Consider the following 15078-nt stretch of genomic DNA (forward strand, 5'->3'; position numbering starts at 1 on the left):
ACCTTCTCTACCTTCTCTACCTTCTCTACCTTCTCTACCTTCTCTACCTTCTCTACCTTCTCTACCTTCTCTACCTTCTCTACCTTCTCTACCTTTCCCTCTCTCCTTACACCATCAAAACCATACCAACCATGTCATGGTAGGGCGGCAGGGACGGGCATGGGTCTCACCACTTCCACGTAACTTACAATTCTCTCCTTCCTCTGCTGGCTCCGTCCTCCTCCAGCCACTTATACCTTCCCCTCTGCTGGTTCCGTCCCCAATCAGCTTCCCCTCTTCTACTCTTATTTCTCGCCATTACATGCCTTGGTTGGGCGGATCATCGGTTGGGACGGGCATGGTGACTCTCCTCTACTCCACGCATTGACGATCCCTAGTTTCCTTTCCTCTTTTAACAACCCCCTGCACTCTAACCTCCGCAATCTTCTGTCAGTCGACATGTTCTGATTATCCGTATACCTATAGCAGGGGTGGGTTGTATTATTTTCTCTCTCCAGGACGTCTTTCTTCCACCCTCTTCTCTCTACTCCTCCAAAATTCCTTCTCTCTACCCTTTTCTTCTAAACCCTTTCTTCTATATCCATCTCTTGTACGCCCCTCTTCCAAATACCCTTCTCTTCTATACCCTTCTTGCAAATACCCTCCATTCTCTCTCCACCAATCTCTTCATTTTAGTCAACCAACAAAGAGTCGATCAACCAAAATGCCTGGGCTGGTGGGTGAGATAGGCTTTTGGTTGATTATAACATTATTTCATCAAGATATGAGACAAACCTTCCAACAAACAACGTCACACTTTGTTTTACAACAGCATCGGCCTAGCAACCTACTTACATACCCGAGTCGATGCTCAGACGCAAAAAAACGGTGTCGGGTAAGTCTTCAATCCCTTAGACGCTGCACACAACGAGCTAACATCAGCAGTGACAAATCCAAAACCACAACCGGGCCGCCAACCCGGTGACGCCAACGTCCGAGAATCACCAACTCCGGCTGTTTGTATTTCATGCTACGCTCTTTGCTGTTCACAGCTGCTCAAATCCACCTGAAAACCCTCGGCACAGCCACAGAAGCCTTATCAACCAAAGCAAACACGGGGATGGTGTCAGTGGTCGTCAATTTCTACAGCCAGGCCGCCAACCTAGCGACACCAGTGTTCTGTCTAAGGTTGCTCACACCATGGTATCATTAGGGCTTCTGAGGCTATCTCAAGTCCACTCGTGCCGGGGATCGTCTCCAGCGGCTTAAAACAACAATACATCAACATACGAAGGTCCTCATGCCTCGAATACCATCAAAAAACAATCAACAGCCAACAACCAAAATCACAAAACAAAACCACTGTAGCAGACGTGCTACGTATCATCTCACGCTCATGCCCAGGCGGGATGGAGGAACGGGCTGAGTATGAGCTCTGATACACCAAACCCCCCAAACATCTCCCACTCCGACCTCCTACAATATCCCATTCCACACCGCAAAAAAAAAAAAAAAAAAAAAAAAAAAAACCAAAAAACGAATGAAAAAAAAACTCCCCTGAACAAAAAAATCTTCCACGTCGAAAACCTAAAATATCCCAATCCACACCGCATAAAAAAAAAAACCCATTCGTCGGTAGGGCGGCAGGGATGGCGAAAGCGAAATGTCTCAACCAAAAAACAACTTGTAAGTATCGTTTCTCTTTCCAAAAGTAACTTGTAAACTCGAGGCTAACATAACCCACACTCCATACCTAGGGAACCGGGCCGGGCCGGGCCGCCAACGGTCAAGGGCAAGGTCGAGTTTTGCTCAGCTTCTTATAGCAACTTTAGCGTTGCTGCTTGCTTGAGGTGACCGACTTTAGTAATCCCTGCTCGATACATTGATGGCGTGGCCTCTAGCATGTAGGTATTTGCCTGCAGGTATCCTATAAATAGCGGTTGTTTCCAGCCCAGTGGCATTACTTCTTTATGTGAAAGGCTCCCTTGATTTGCAGAAGGTGATTCCGTCTAGTATTTGCGAGGATGCTGCCAGAGGCGTGGGAACCGCCGACCCATTTGAGCTATACTGGGTTTTGACCTCTAGAACCGTGGCAGATGTAGGTATTTTGAGTAGTTCAGGAGGCACTGGTTCTTTCGACGCCTAACGTCGTGGCGGATGTAGGTATCTCGAACCAAGTGATGAAGGACGAACAAGTTATGAAAGGAGACAAGGTCATGAAGGCAGACAGAATCGTCAAGGGGGATCAAGTCTTAAAGGGAGACGAGGCCATGAAAGAAGACAATCATCAAGGCCAGGAAGACGGAGCATGAGGTAAAGCGAGAGCATGAAATAAAGCGAGAGCAAGAAAAAAGATGAGAGCATGAAGAGAGGCTGGACAATAAGCGGATATAATTCCAATTTGCCCCTCAATCATTTGACTTCCGGAGAAAGGGGGCTTAATCTTCGCGCTCCGATGGCGGCAGTGCCGCCAAGGGGTAAAACCTCGTGAGCACTTGGTGGCTTCCTTGACTAAGCGTAGAGTTGGTGGAGCGGGCTTACATTTATAACGGGATCTGACGGGTTCGGAATCGAGATATGGTTGGACGTCACAGGGACGACCTGTTCGAGACCGAGGCGCGCCATTTCCCATTTCTACCAGTACTTCTCCGAGCAATAGATCCAAGTCCTTATACCGGACGACACTCTTGTTTGTGCTTGGTGCGGCGATTATTGTAGGCAAAAGAGGTGCCGGAAAGGCATTGAGATAGCACATGCATAGCACATGTCGTATGCTTCGACCATTGACGAGAATCTCGTTTCGATGGCTGAGGGACAGGCAGGAACTTCGTGATGACCAGCGACTGACGAGAAGCCTGGAGGAGATCACAATTTTTAGTTTGAAGTGTGACTGAAAGTATGGAAGTCAGAAGGGTAACGTCCACCTACATCGTCGATGGATCTTTCTCAGTTCGACAACGAGCGGTGCAAGACGGCATAATTCTTCAGGAGTGGTGAAGAGGACGCAGTGTTCTGTCAAGATAAATCCCAAACCTAAGTAGTGAAAGAACGGGATGCAGAGAAGCTGGTCGGGGTGTACCCTGGGCATGTTAGAGAAATGCCAACATAGGAAAACGAGCTTGTTACGGCAGTAGAAGTCGCAAAGAGGGGATGAGCTCCAGCCAGCCCGAGCCGCCCATGGCCAGCAGGGCAGCAACCCGCCTTGCACAAACGAACTCCATGGCGAAGGCTTGATCTCGCCAGCTCCGCGCTCGGAGAGTTTGGACCTGGCAAAACGTCCCAGGAAGAGAACGATTGTGTACTTTGACTCTTACTGGACAGAAACATGTGCGTAGGCAGCGGCAACTAATTGCCCGTACTATGCGCATGCCCATACCCAAAACCGCTGGAACAGAAAGAATATGGAAGAATGAGTATTATAAAGCCTTGCGGAGGAGAAGGAGAACTAAATAATTAGTAAGAGACAGACAAAGAAATTGATTAACGACTCGAAGTAGGAGAGAAAAGAAGTATAGAAAGAGGCCGACAATGGGGAGTACAAAATAACCAAAAAGATGGGAATTCACGACGGAAGAAAAAGCAGACGCAGGTAGAAGTGTAGGTTGGTAAAGGGGAAGCAGGTAGGTCGGCAGATGAGACCTAAGAAGGCTCGAAAAAGAGAGTAAAGGCATGGAGTATACCTGTAAAGACAAAGAGAAAGTGTGTAAAAGAAAGACTGGAGAAAAATGAAGAGAGGCAGTAGGCGAGAGACAAAAGGTAATGAGTGCGAGACATAAGAGAAGAAGGCTTAGGCGGCTGTATATATATAACAAGCCAGAGAACCACGGCAGACACAGCGTTCAGTTGTTCAGTTGTTCAGTTGTTCAGACTGAGAGGATCGCAGACCATCGCCATTGGACAAATGTGCGCAAAAAAAGCAATACCAAGACTGCGGTTTGTACAACCAATTCTTTCTTCCCTGACAGTCTGCACAGTTCGAGGTAACATTGTTCATGGGAGGAAGGTAACACAGACCTTTGCCCTCAGCTTCGCCCTCCACTCCCATTGGCTTCATGCAGTCCTAACCGATGTGCAATGACCTCTGGTCCACATGGGAACAGAACTATCGCTTTTCTGTGAGACCCCAGATAACCGAGAAATTGAGGATATGAAGATCGGCGGTGGTGAGGACGTCTCCGGGCATCTTGTTGAGTCGCTGTCTGCGCCGTCAAACCAAATCTTCGATGCTAGAAAGCGAGGTTTCTGGACTTCCGTCATTTCTCGATTATATGGACTAAATCTCTATTCAATTCGGTGCTTCCAACTGCGTCGCTTTTAGGCTGTACGAGGTACGAGGTACATCGCTCGACTTCTTTCGCAGATTTTTGAGTCTAACATGGGGCGTGGTAATGCAATCAGAGCGTGAGAAAGGAGCGGCTGTGATACTCTAATCTCGTAGCCTACGTCTCAGTGAGTAGTAGTCATTGCGAGTGGTCGATAGTACAAGGTCAAGGCTTTCTGAGTATGACACGCTGCACCCAGCCTCCGCCACACTGTCGATCCGGACAGAGCTGAGTTCGAAATGTAGCCTAAAGCTAGTGCTAGAATGGTAAATCGAGGGAAGAAACAGCGGCAACGTCGTCTACGTGTCATCAAGGAAAGGGGGGGGATGTAGTAGGGGCGAACGGTGCCCGATATAATACCAAAACACCAAGGCAGGGAGTAAGTATATGGGACTTTTGACTTTCCGGACCGGGTGTAATCAGGTCCGACGTTTCTAACTTTCCGGACTGGCCCGACATTTCTAACTTCTGACTAGGTACATAAGATCTAGGCTACACCTACAATAGGAAATAAGTTTCAAGTTAAGATTGGATTGGATTGGATTGATTCCAACATAAGTACAGCTAGAACTATCTATATACCGCTTGAGTGGTCTCCAAAGAGCCTCTACAGCGAGTAGACGCATATACGTACAAGAAGTTAGCTGAAGTACATGTAGCTATGCAAAGAACGACAAAGGAATGGATGCATTGCTTACCTCACGAACCACTCACCCCCACGTCGGATAACCCATGCCCGTCCCTGCCACCCAGCCAGGACATGGAGAAAGGTGTAGGATGCCGGAGAGTAAACATAAATAAGTACATGAAGTTAGCTGAAGTATATGTATCTAAAGAATAACAAATACAGGAAAGGATAGATGCAATGCTTACCTCACGAACCACCCACCCCCCGCATCTGATAACCCATGCCCGTCCCTACCACCCAACCAGGACATGAGAGAGAGTCGCGGGATGCCGAAGAGTAAATATAACATGAAATTAGCTAAAGTACATGGATCCAAAGAACAACAGAAGATAGATGCAGTGCTTACCTCACAACCACCCTTCCATATCTGATAACCCATGCCCATTCCCAACCACCCAACCGGGGCAAAGGAGAAAGATGTGAGAGGCCCAAGAGATGTAACGGGTATCCCAAGTCCGTACTAGAAGAGGTCAGCTAGCATACAGCCAAGGAGAAATGTGGGAGGGAAGGTACTTACTCTACATCTCACTCTCACACCCGGCAAGGATCCCATGCCCGGCCCGTCCACCCTCCTTGGAGCAATGGGTGCTAGATGTTAGTTGCTAGATGGACATTGAAGCATTATTCCATAAAAAAAGGTTAGTTGCTAGATGTTAGTGCCCAGGCCCTCCCAACCGCCCAACCTTGGCCTGGGAGATTGAAGATAGATGAATTGCAGCATCATTAGCATGGTCATGAGTTAGCTTGCTGCTCAGGTAGATGGAGTGGGTTTACTTACTGTATGTGTGTGTGTCACAGGACGCAAGACAGCCAAAAGGCTGTCTTCCCATGCCCGTCCCTACCTCCCAACCAGGACATAGGAAAGAAGAAGTAGAGGGGGGCGAAAAGAAGAAGATAAGAATAATGAAAAATAAGAATAAAGAAGATGTTGTGAGGGTGTCGAAGTCGGTGTTGGAGTCGGAGTCGGAAAACCGCTCCCACCGTGCCGGATAACCCATGCCCGTCCCAGCCACCCTACCAAGACATGGGAAGACCTAAAGAAGTGTCAGCACTGTTCGAGATGAGGAAGAACTCACATGCTACCCGGGCCTCCCCTACCACCCAGCCTGGACCCGGCCCAAACCACCCCGACCACCCACCGGGTTTGGCATAAGAATACGATGAGATGCAAGAAAAAGGAAAGAACAAAAGAAAAGAGAAAGGTTCCAAAGATTGGTTGTATCTAGCAAGATACGATGTCCCAGGCCACACCCTACCACCCTGCCGGACCTGGGACGAGGCTGTGTCGAGGTAGTAGGTTAGCTTGGTTCGTTACAGGAGGGAGGGATACTTAGCTCTATCATTGTACAACTACACCATGATATAATACAATGAGATGGCTTCATTGTCTATCAACCACTATATCTATACGAGACTATGTATGTACAAGGGGGTATAGGAAGGCCTGAAGTAGGATGAGGAAGGAGGAAAGGAAGTGGCAAATGTATGAAGGAGAGAGAAAAGAGGAAGGAGGAAAGTGGGAAAAAACGAAGAACAAATAGGCAGAGGGAGAGTAGCGGGATCACCAGAGCTGACAAATGGAAGTGATTAGATAGAGTTTTGGGACTCGTCGGGTCAGGACAGGGACGCAGTAGAACGTTCTACGCGATTAGCGAAAAGACAAACTCAAAAGAAACTTTTCTGTATCGTAGGTTTACGGGTCGGAACGAAGAGCCGCAATGGCGAGGGATGGAGCGCACGACGGAGGAAACCGGGAGACGGAAATAATGAGGAAAGCCAAAAGCAAGAAGGCGAAACGAAACCCGATTTGCAATAGAACATGTTTATTCCTGTCAGAAACTGGTCGAGCCTATCTAGGTATGATGGAGCTGAGGTGGTCAGGAACAAGAAGGAGAAGCTGGCCAAAGAAATTGAGAAGTGGTGCAACAAGAAAGGCGGTTGAGGACGAAAAATGGACTGACGAAGCATGGAAGAAGAAATCTAGAGTCCGTAAAGAAATGCATGCAGCTATCATGAGCCGTCGAAAGTGGCAGAATGAGTTGAAGGCCTTGGGTCCGAGGTCCACGCCGCCGCTTAAACAAGCATAGATTCCGGAAGGAACGACCGAGTACGCTTCCGAGCTAAAAGCCTAAACCCTAACGCCGAATGCCAAGACTACAATGGGTCTACAGAGCACAGCATTGAATGGGGGCAGGAATTGGATCAAATTGGATAAGACTAAGCTATGGTACAGAGCCCAGGCCGCAGCCTAACCACCCAACCATGTGTGGCCTGGACAAAAAGAGGGAGAATAAGGATAAGTAGAACAAGAGAGGGCGTCAAAAGACGCTGAAGTGCACACCGCTGCGGACGCTCAAGCAGGCATCAATGCTATACAGGAAAAGCAAAACATAGCCCAGGCCGCAGCCCAATCACCCATCCATGTGTGGCCTGGACAGACTAGAAGGAATGGGAAGAACAAGAGAGATACAAAACAGTCTGGAGTGCACACCGTTGCGGACGCTCAAGCAGACACAATGCAAAACAGGCAAAGAGAAGACAGAACCAAGGGCAAGCCCAACCAGACAGGGAGAATGGGAAAGTTTGATGAAGAAGACAAAGACATGAGGGCAGGATAAGAATGAGACAGGACGACAAAGAAGGTAAAGTGATGGATGAGGATTTAAGAATGAGGAGGTAAGGATAAGACCGATAAAGATGCAGTGGAAAAGCAAACCCAGAAATCAAAACGCCGAACGCCAAAACGCCGTAAAGCAGACCCAGAAAAGCAGACCCAAGAGCAAGAAGCCAAGACAAAACGCCGAGCGCCGTAAAAGCAGACCCAGAAAGCATACCCAAACGCCAGTGAAATGCAAGTAAGGATACAGAAGTAGAGATAGAGGAGTAAGAATGGTTGATACAGAGGAGCAAGCCACAAAATACCGCGGCAGGAAGCAGAACGCCCAAGAGAAGAACCAAACCGATGCTCAAGAACAAGATGGGAAGATCAAAGAAAACCAAGATTGTGATAGCAATGGAAGACAAAAATGCTCAAGGACGAGACCCAGGCATACAGAACAAGGGAATTATGACAAGCCAAGTCGAAACAAGATGCTCAAGAACGAGATCCAGGTACAGCAGAACAAGACAGTGTAGATAAGACAAGGGAAGAGAGAGATACACAAGGATGGAACCTAGGCAGTACAAAACAAGAAGAATCAGTCACTCAAAAAAACAAGACCAAGCTAATGGACTCTCAATGGCAGAACGAAGCAGACACCGAAGCACAAAACAACGGAAGACAGAAGCGCCAGATACAAATAACCATAAAACAAGCAAAGCCAAAACGCAAAGCCTAAATACAAAAGTGTGGAAAGGAAAAAGTGTAGAAGAGAAGTCCGACAGAGTTTGACGAAGAGGGACGCTGGTAGTGATAGCGCGCGGTGGTGGTTTGCGACTGCAAAAGATCAACTTGCTGCGCGGGATCACCTCGAGGGGAGCGATGTTGTTGGTTGTTGGATTATAGTTTGTGATTAGGTTTGCATCCGCAGGTAGCACCCGATTGAAAATAAGCTTTCTGATCCATTGGTGCTGACCAATAGAATTACAAATCAGGAAAACAAACTTTCGGCCTCGGACACTAAAGCACCGAGGCAGTGATCGGCACTGTCAAGTGCGCCACCTGCAGGGTTCAAAACCATTGGTTGATCCCGCTGATCTGCGCGCAGGAACTTGTAAATAAAGGTATATAATTGTTGCACAAGTGTCAAAGTTACTATATTCGTCGCGATAGACACGAATTATGATTGCTCTGTTACTATATCATGGATTGTTGACAGTTTGACCCAGATTGGCTATTAGAGATGATCAGAGTTAAGACACGACGTGATTGCGAGGAACGCGTGCAGAGCCCGGCGGCAAGAATTAGGAAGGCACGCATCCACGCTGGGGGCCCAACGCGTCTGAAAGCTTACTGTATAAAGCTTGATTCTATACCGTACAATAATCTTTCGTGTCCGCCAGAGATTTGTTCTATATACGTGGACCTAGGGTATTCTCCTGTCTCCGAAGCTTGAATTTGGTCTCTTAATTTTGTCAGTCACCACTGAACCTTTCTTTCCCCATCTGTTATGTCAAATTATGAAGGCCAGCCGCTCCGGTAGTCATATGCAAGAGTGCCATGAGCCTCAACAAATTGTGTATTTGAAGCGTTCACTGCTCAAAGACTGATGTACTCAGAGACGCTTGCACTAGAAAGCTCTCTTCATGTACTATCTAGCTCATGTACCTACTGACTGCTTCTCTGTTTCTCTCATGTACAGAACGCTCTATGCGCTCGGCGCATCTCGATGTACTCAGTTCTTTCTGAACTCAGCATGCCCTTCTTGTATTATCCAACGCTTTATGTACATAACTACTCCTTCCTGTCTTGCTCGAAATTTCATACGCTCAATACTCCTTGTACGTACACTACAGCTAGTTTATCGTCACTCGAATCAATTGTATCATCTACCGCATCCATGATCGTAGATGCTCGCAAATAATAGTATAGGCTAATCATGTCTATCTAGCGGTATTCAAGTGATGGCTGTGTCGAGTGAGAGTTGATTCACCAAAGCGAGTAGGTGTCATTATATATAGTTCCATATATTCAAGTGACGGCAACTGAGCGATCCAAGCACCAAGTTAACCAAAAGCCTGTCCTCCTCTTCTCTATAAAGAATATTTCTTCCAGTAGAGTTGATAACGCATCCCTTGTTCTGCATAAAATAACTAGCTCGATATCTTGGGTACTCGCTCATCAGTCCGTGTCCGCTCAGCCCCAATCCAGATAGCCAGGCGTGCGAGAATGGGAGCCCAGCGCGGTTCTTGTACTGTGCCGATACTTCGGCCTTCCGTGACGCTGATATTTGTATCTGGTCTCCGTCGTATCCGCCCGACACGCCTGTGCCGCTCAACCAGGCTGCAACGAGCCATCCCGGTGGACTGGTGGGGTTCAAAGAATGGGCCAAAGCGCAGATGTCCATTACACCGCGAGAGACACTCTTGGGGCATCAGGGTGTCGACGATATTTGGAAGAAGTTCACTTCGTGCTTTTTGGTCACCAGCGGGCTCTTTTACACGGAGCCCATCTTCCGGCGGTGTATCCGCCAACTACTTTCCAGATTGCAAGAGGATGGCATACGATACGCTGAGCTCCGGATCTCCCTGGTGCAGCCATTCCAGCAAGATGGGCAGGTTCATGGTGATCCACACTTCACTTATCTCTTAGAGTGTCTGCATCAAGAGCTTGTTGCCTTCATGGCATCCGCTAGGCCTGGGGACAGCGCGTTCTGGGGCCTTCGCTTGATATGGGCAGTTGTGCGTAGTCTCCCTGAGAATTCCATTCGCGAGAGCCTAGAGGCATGTATCGCCCTCAAAAGGCTCTATCCAGACCTCCTCTGCGGCGTTGACTTTGTCGGTCAAGAGGACCGCGGCTCGCCACTCAGCACTTTGATGCCGATTTGTGTCTGGTTCCGACAGCGATGCACGCAGGAGGGCATTGAACTCCCCTTCGTTTTCCATGCAGGCGAGTGTCTCGGCGATGGAAACTCCACAGACTGGAACCTAGCAGACGCAATACTCCTCCGGTCACGACGAATCGGACACGGCGTGTCTCTCTACAAGCACCCGCTTCTCATGCAGAAGGTCGTCGAGAACGATATTCTTATCGAGACATGTCCCATCTCGCACCAGGTTCTTCGTCTTACGTCTTCGGCTCTAACGCACCCGCTTGCTGCTCTTCTTTCGCGGGGTGTTGCCACCTCTCTGAGCAACGATGATCCGGGTATGTTGGGCCATGGATACTCTGGGCTCGGGCATGATTTTCTCCAGGTTCTCTTGGCATCAGACAATGTTAAGCTTGCAGGACTGGCGGATATGGTCGAGAATAGTATCAAGTGGGCGCTCTTTGAAGATCAGAGCCATAATGAGTGGGCGCAGGGCTTTCGGGCGAGCGAGGGTTGTGTTGGCCTGAAACTGGATCGGCTCATGGAGTGGAAGGCGGACTTTACGAAGTGGTGTGAATGGGTCGTGGACAGGTTTGGGACCGGCACTGAGCGATAGATGTTTGTAATTGCATGGTAAATGTTAGAGCATAACGATTTTGGATGATGGAGATTGTAGGGAAGTTCCAAGGTTGGAGTCAATGATGACTCTCTGAGGAAGGCGCAGAGGTGACATCTCAAGGGTGCGCCCGCTGCGGTATCGTAGGGTGCCAAAAAAAATCCCAGTAGGCAAGCGACAGCTACGGTCGAGGATTAGTGATGTTCTAGCAGTAAAATATCTGAGATTATTATTGTAGACTGGTGATATTGCTGATCAGTCCGATAAAGTCGAGATACTTACCCGCCGAATTACGTTACCTGGTGGAAACATCGTCCTTATCGAGGAGGCATTACGGTGGCGTTACAGTACCTGCCTAGTTATTATCAGGCTGCCCCAAAGATCTTCTCTCTCATCCCAATGTACGCGCACTTTCTACCTAGGTACATGATGAACGAAAACAATCAGCCTCGTATTAGCCAGCGAGCTCCAAGATCCTGCATGTCCTGCAGCCAACGCAAGGTCAAATGCAACAAAACTATCCCTTGCATACGCTGCGTTCGCCGGGGAGAAGGCGCAAGCTGCCAGCGCGAGGCTGTGCTGGTCCGACCGAGCATCCTAAGGTGCGAATTGCCGTAAACCTGATCATGGACAAGAGATGCTAAAGTGCATACATATGCAGCGTTATGTCGGACTCCAGGAGCCATAGACCAAATCGGAGACGAAGACAGTCAGCGACCCCCACTCAGACCACTAGCCAGGAGTTTCCGTTCCAGCTGATGAGTTCCGAGCACGCTGAGCTGGAGATGGGTCAGAGAAAGCATGGCTCGAATATGCCAAACCGCCAGGCAAATGAACGCTTGCAGGAACTATTCAGTTCTATCGCGGACCAAGCCGTGTCCTCGACAGTGACTACGCTTTGGCAGGTGGATTTTCCGCCACGAGCCCTGAGCACATATCTGGTTGAGATGGCAGCATTGCGTGTCTCGTGGATGTCCTTCTCCTTTCACCATGCAACCTTCAATGAGCAGCATGAGCGATTCTGGGACTTTGAGAAGACTCGAGAAGCTCGTGAGGCGTATGAACCGGCATGGCTGGCCTTGTACTTTGCGATATTATCAGTGAGACCAGATTACCCTACCCTGCTCCTAGAGTAACCTTACCGACATTTTCTAACATCACGGCAGGCAGTTCTTCTATTGCATGATCTTACAGACGATTCTATGGGAGATAACCTCCATTTAGGCCCAGGAGACAAAGCTTCTAAACTCCGAAAATGGTTCGATTCCGCGCTCTTTTATTTGCATCGAGCAGAGTTCCTCCGTGTTCCCCGACTACTATGTGTGCAAGCGATTGTCACATTACGCATCGTGTTCGAAAGTCTTGGGGAACATCAGTGCTTCCTCCATGTATGGCCAATAGCGATAAGACAGGCCCAAGCACTAGGCATCTGCAAAGAATCGCAACTGGTCAAAATGCCTCCCCGTGAGGCTGAGCTTTGCCGCAGGTTGTGGTGGAGCTTGATTATTACAGATTGGTGAGTAAGTCGCTACTTGCTTGAAAAGCATCATATCCGCAGCTTTCGTTGACCCGGACACTATTAGGCTTCCGGTTCCTCTCCGAACACCCATGATACTTTCAAATGACTTCGACACTCGTCTCCCAGCGTTGACCAACGAAGACGAGCTGGGTTGGGATCCTGAGTTTGAGCTTGATTCTGAACTTTCACATTCCCGCCAAGAGCCCAGGCACCTGCCAATATACTATCAACTCAGCATGATCCAAGCGGCGACAGTCTACAATGAGTTTCACACATTGATGAGAGTGGTCCGCTTTCCAGACGCAAACGCAGCCGCGGCTTTTGTGCAGCGCACTGACCAGAAAATTGCGGATATCATTGCTGGCCTTCCTTCGTTCCTGCAGACCGCGAACGACGACGAACACGCTAACTCTGACGCTGACGAGGACGCTGATGCCGACTCAGGGCACGCAGGTGCAGGCATAGGCACAGATGACGACTGGGTGGCTCTTCAACGCACTGATATAACGGTAGCTCTACTGCAAATGAGAATTGACATTAATCAGGCATTACAGGGTAGGTATAGAGCGGTAAATGACTGCGGCTCCGAAAGCAATCCGGATAGCGCCCCTGGCCAGAACCGGGCCATTGCCATCTGCTTCGGGTCCTCAAGGACAATCATCTCTCTTGCCCTTCGATCCCCTTCGGGGCATTTCAGATTCTGGTAGGCACTACAATGCTGTTTCTATGGGTTTCCCGCTGCAGGCCCCATTTGCGGTCAGCAGGTCGCTAACGACAATTCTCAGGGCGCAGTTAACGGCGTTGTTCTCGGCCTGTTCTTGTATCATCTTGGGCAGGGCCGCCGGGGCTGAGCGGATGGCTACGGAGGACGACGTGCTTGCTGTACGCGAGTGCTGTAAGCTCCTACGATTGAGATGCTCTGATATCCCATTGGCATGAGCTATAGTCTGGATGTTGGAGGCAGATTTAGCTCGACTAGATCTGTGATGGTTTGTATTTGGTTTATTGTTTTACTGAGGCGGGAGCAAAAAGCGTACGGGTACTGTAGCTATAGTAAAGGTTTATATATTCTGGGGGAAAACATCATGGATGATTAGACACCCAGGTAAAAGATAGTTGAATGTTAAGAGAACTCATAAAATAAGGTCAGGAAAAGCAAAGCCTATGTCATTATGGTCCGGGTCATCCTTCCGTCTCAGTCCTTCGCAACAGGATCCCCGAGAGCGTCCGCAAACCTCATCTGATTCCACTATAATCAAACATCATTAGTCTCAACATCGAAAAAGCTCCGAGGTAACTGCAGCATGTGAAGTACATACCTCGCCACAACTGATAGGTTCATATTTCACCGGATGGTCATCATCCACACAGCTAGGCAGCACGCCACACTGCTCGTTGAAGTTGAAACCGAAGAAAAACGGCATCGAGTACCGTTCAACAGGCGAATGATTATAAACCCGATGAACGGTCGACTTCCACTTGTCATTCGTAAGGCGCATCAGGTAATCACCGATGTTGACGACAAAGGTTCCCTCAATGGGAGGCACCTTGATCCACTGCCCGGTGGCATCAAGGAGCTGCAGCCCGCCCACTGCGTCCTGCCAGAGAAGCGTGAAACATTGGAGATCGGTGTGAGCACCAACGCCCACGTCGAGCTTGCCCTCAGAGCTCTGCGTGTTTGCAGGATAGTAATTTAGCAGGCCGTCACTGTGCAACGAAGGTGTTAGCTGGCGAGTCTGGCTTGCATGGGCGCCTAGTCCTACACTGCATACTTACCTTCCGGGATACGTCACAAGGTAATCAAAATAGTCCCCAGGCAGGTCTAAGGCTAGCGCAAACACACGGATCAAGCGTCTTGACAGCTCCAGGCACTCCTGCCAATAGCCGATAATATCACGCTTGAAGTCGGGCAAGTGCTCGGTCCCCTCCCACACAAACTCCTCGCCCCTCAACCACTTCCTCACATCGTCTGGGACGTCGACTACACCCGCCTCATGGCGATTTTTCTCGGGATCGTACCGCGGATCATACCGCCACGTAAACCCCTCCTTGTTATCGCGCCCCTCGGAATCCAGCGTCATCTGGTCATACCGTCCATACCACCCGTTGAAGAACTTCGACTTTGCAATCGACACGTTCCTCTTGTCTTCGGCTGGCTGTGCAAAGAACGCCCTGGTCTGGGTCAGCGCGGCGTCGATTCTCGCGTGCGGAATCCCGTGGTTCTTCGCGTAGAAGAAGCCCGTCTTTTCGGCGGCTTCGCGGATCTGCGACGCGACTGCTTGCCGCTCGGACTGGGGCCCAGAGATGCCGGAGATATCGATGATGGGGACTTCGGTGTCCGAGCAGTTGCGGGCTGGGTTGGAGAGGACGGTCCGGTAGACGTAGCCCTGTGCTGTGGGCAGCCTGAGTTGGTATGTAGATGCGGCTGACTGAGTGGTGGCCATCTTCCAGTATAGCGTGGGCTAGGACGCAATGTCGGAGTTTAA

At 49.3% G+C, this 15078-nt stretch overlaps 6 protein-coding genes across 6 annotated transcripts; 3 read left to right on the forward strand and 3 right to left on the reverse strand.

Moving 5' to 3' along the window:
• The first annotated feature begins 238 nt into the window (after positions 1 to 238).
• BDW74DRAFT_144650 (uncharacterized protein) lies at positions 239 to 1433 on the forward strand. The gene has a single exon (XM_073723072.1). It carries the CDS (start codon positions 704 to 706, stop codon positions 962 to 964), a length of 261 nt encoding a protein of 86 aa, XP_073588931.1. The 5' UTR covers positions 239 to 703; the 3' UTR covers positions 965 to 1433.
• Positions 1434 to 1710: 277 nt separating this feature from the next.
• On the reverse strand, positions 1711 to 2823 carry BDW74DRAFT_144651 (uncharacterized protein). The gene has a single exon (XM_073723073.1). It carries the CDS (start codon positions 2732 to 2734, stop codon positions 2267 to 2269), a length of 468 nt encoding a protein of 155 aa, XP_073588932.1. The 5' UTR covers positions 2735 to 2823; the 3' UTR covers positions 1711 to 2266.
• A 47-nt stretch (positions 2824 to 2870) lies between these two features.
• On the reverse strand, positions 2871 to 3081 carry BDW74DRAFT_144652 (uncharacterized protein). Its single transcript, XM_073723074.1, has one exon. It carries the CDS (start codon positions 3065 to 3067, stop codon positions 2885 to 2887), a length of 183 nt encoding a protein of 60 aa, XP_073588933.1. The 5' UTR covers positions 3068 to 3081; the 3' UTR covers positions 2871 to 2884.
• Positions 3082 to 7878: 4797 nt separating this feature from the next.
• On the forward strand, positions 7879 to 11073 carry BDW74DRAFT_173670 (uncharacterized protein; the record flags this gene model as incomplete). Its single annotated transcript, XM_073727837.1, has 2 exons — positions 7879 to 7993; positions 9746 to 11073. 2 exons carry the CDS (start codon positions 7879 to 7881, stop codon positions 11071 to 11073), a joined length of 1443 nt encoding a protein of 480 aa, XP_073588934.1.
• A 665-nt stretch (positions 11074 to 11738) lies between these two features.
• On the forward strand, positions 11739 to 13299 carry BDW74DRAFT_173671 (fungal specific transcription factor domain-containing protein; the record flags this gene model as incomplete). Its single annotated transcript, XM_073727838.1, has 3 exons — positions 11739 to 12173; positions 12240 to 12589; positions 12657 to 13299. 3 exons carry the CDS (start codon positions 11739 to 11741, stop codon positions 13297 to 13299), a joined length of 1428 nt encoding a protein of 475 aa, XP_073588935.1.
• A 370-nt stretch (positions 13300 to 13669) lies between these two features.
• Positions 13670 to 15036, reverse strand: BDW74DRAFT_186345 (isopenicillin N synthase family dioxygenase; the record flags this gene model as incomplete). Its single annotated transcript, XM_073731245.1, has 3 exons — positions 13670 to 13841; positions 13912 to 14299; positions 14369 to 15036. The coding sequence occupies 3 exons, from the start codon at positions 15034 to 15036 to the stop codon at positions 13788 to 13790; spliced, it is 1110 nt and encodes a 369-aa protein (XP_073588936.1). The 3' UTR covers positions 13670 to 13787.
• Between the last annotated feature and the right edge of the window lie 42 nt (positions 15037 to 15078).

The sequence above is a fragment of the Aspergillus multicolor genome, assembly GCF_047715735.1.
Source record: "Aspergillus multicolor strain CBS 133.54 unplaced genomic scaffold BDW74scaffold_2, whole genome shotgun sequence".
NCBI classification, from domain to species: Eukaryota; Fungi; Ascomycota; class Eurotiomycetes; order Eurotiales; family Aspergillaceae; genus Aspergillus; species Aspergillus multicolor.

Excerpts from the sequence above, each read along its gene's own strand:
- BDW74DRAFT_144650 (XM_073723072.1), top strand. The coding sequence starts at position 704 with ATGCCTGGGCTGGTGGGTGAGATAGGCTTTTGGTTGATTATAACATTA.
- BDW74DRAFT_144651 (XM_073723073.1), bottom strand. The coding sequence starts at position 2,734 with ATGTGCTATCTCAATGCCTTTCCGGCACCTCTTTTGCCTACAATAATC.
- BDW74DRAFT_144652 (XM_073723074.1), bottom strand. The coding sequence starts at position 3,067 with ATGCCCAGGGTACACCCCGACCAGCTTCTCTGCATCCCGTTCTTTCAC.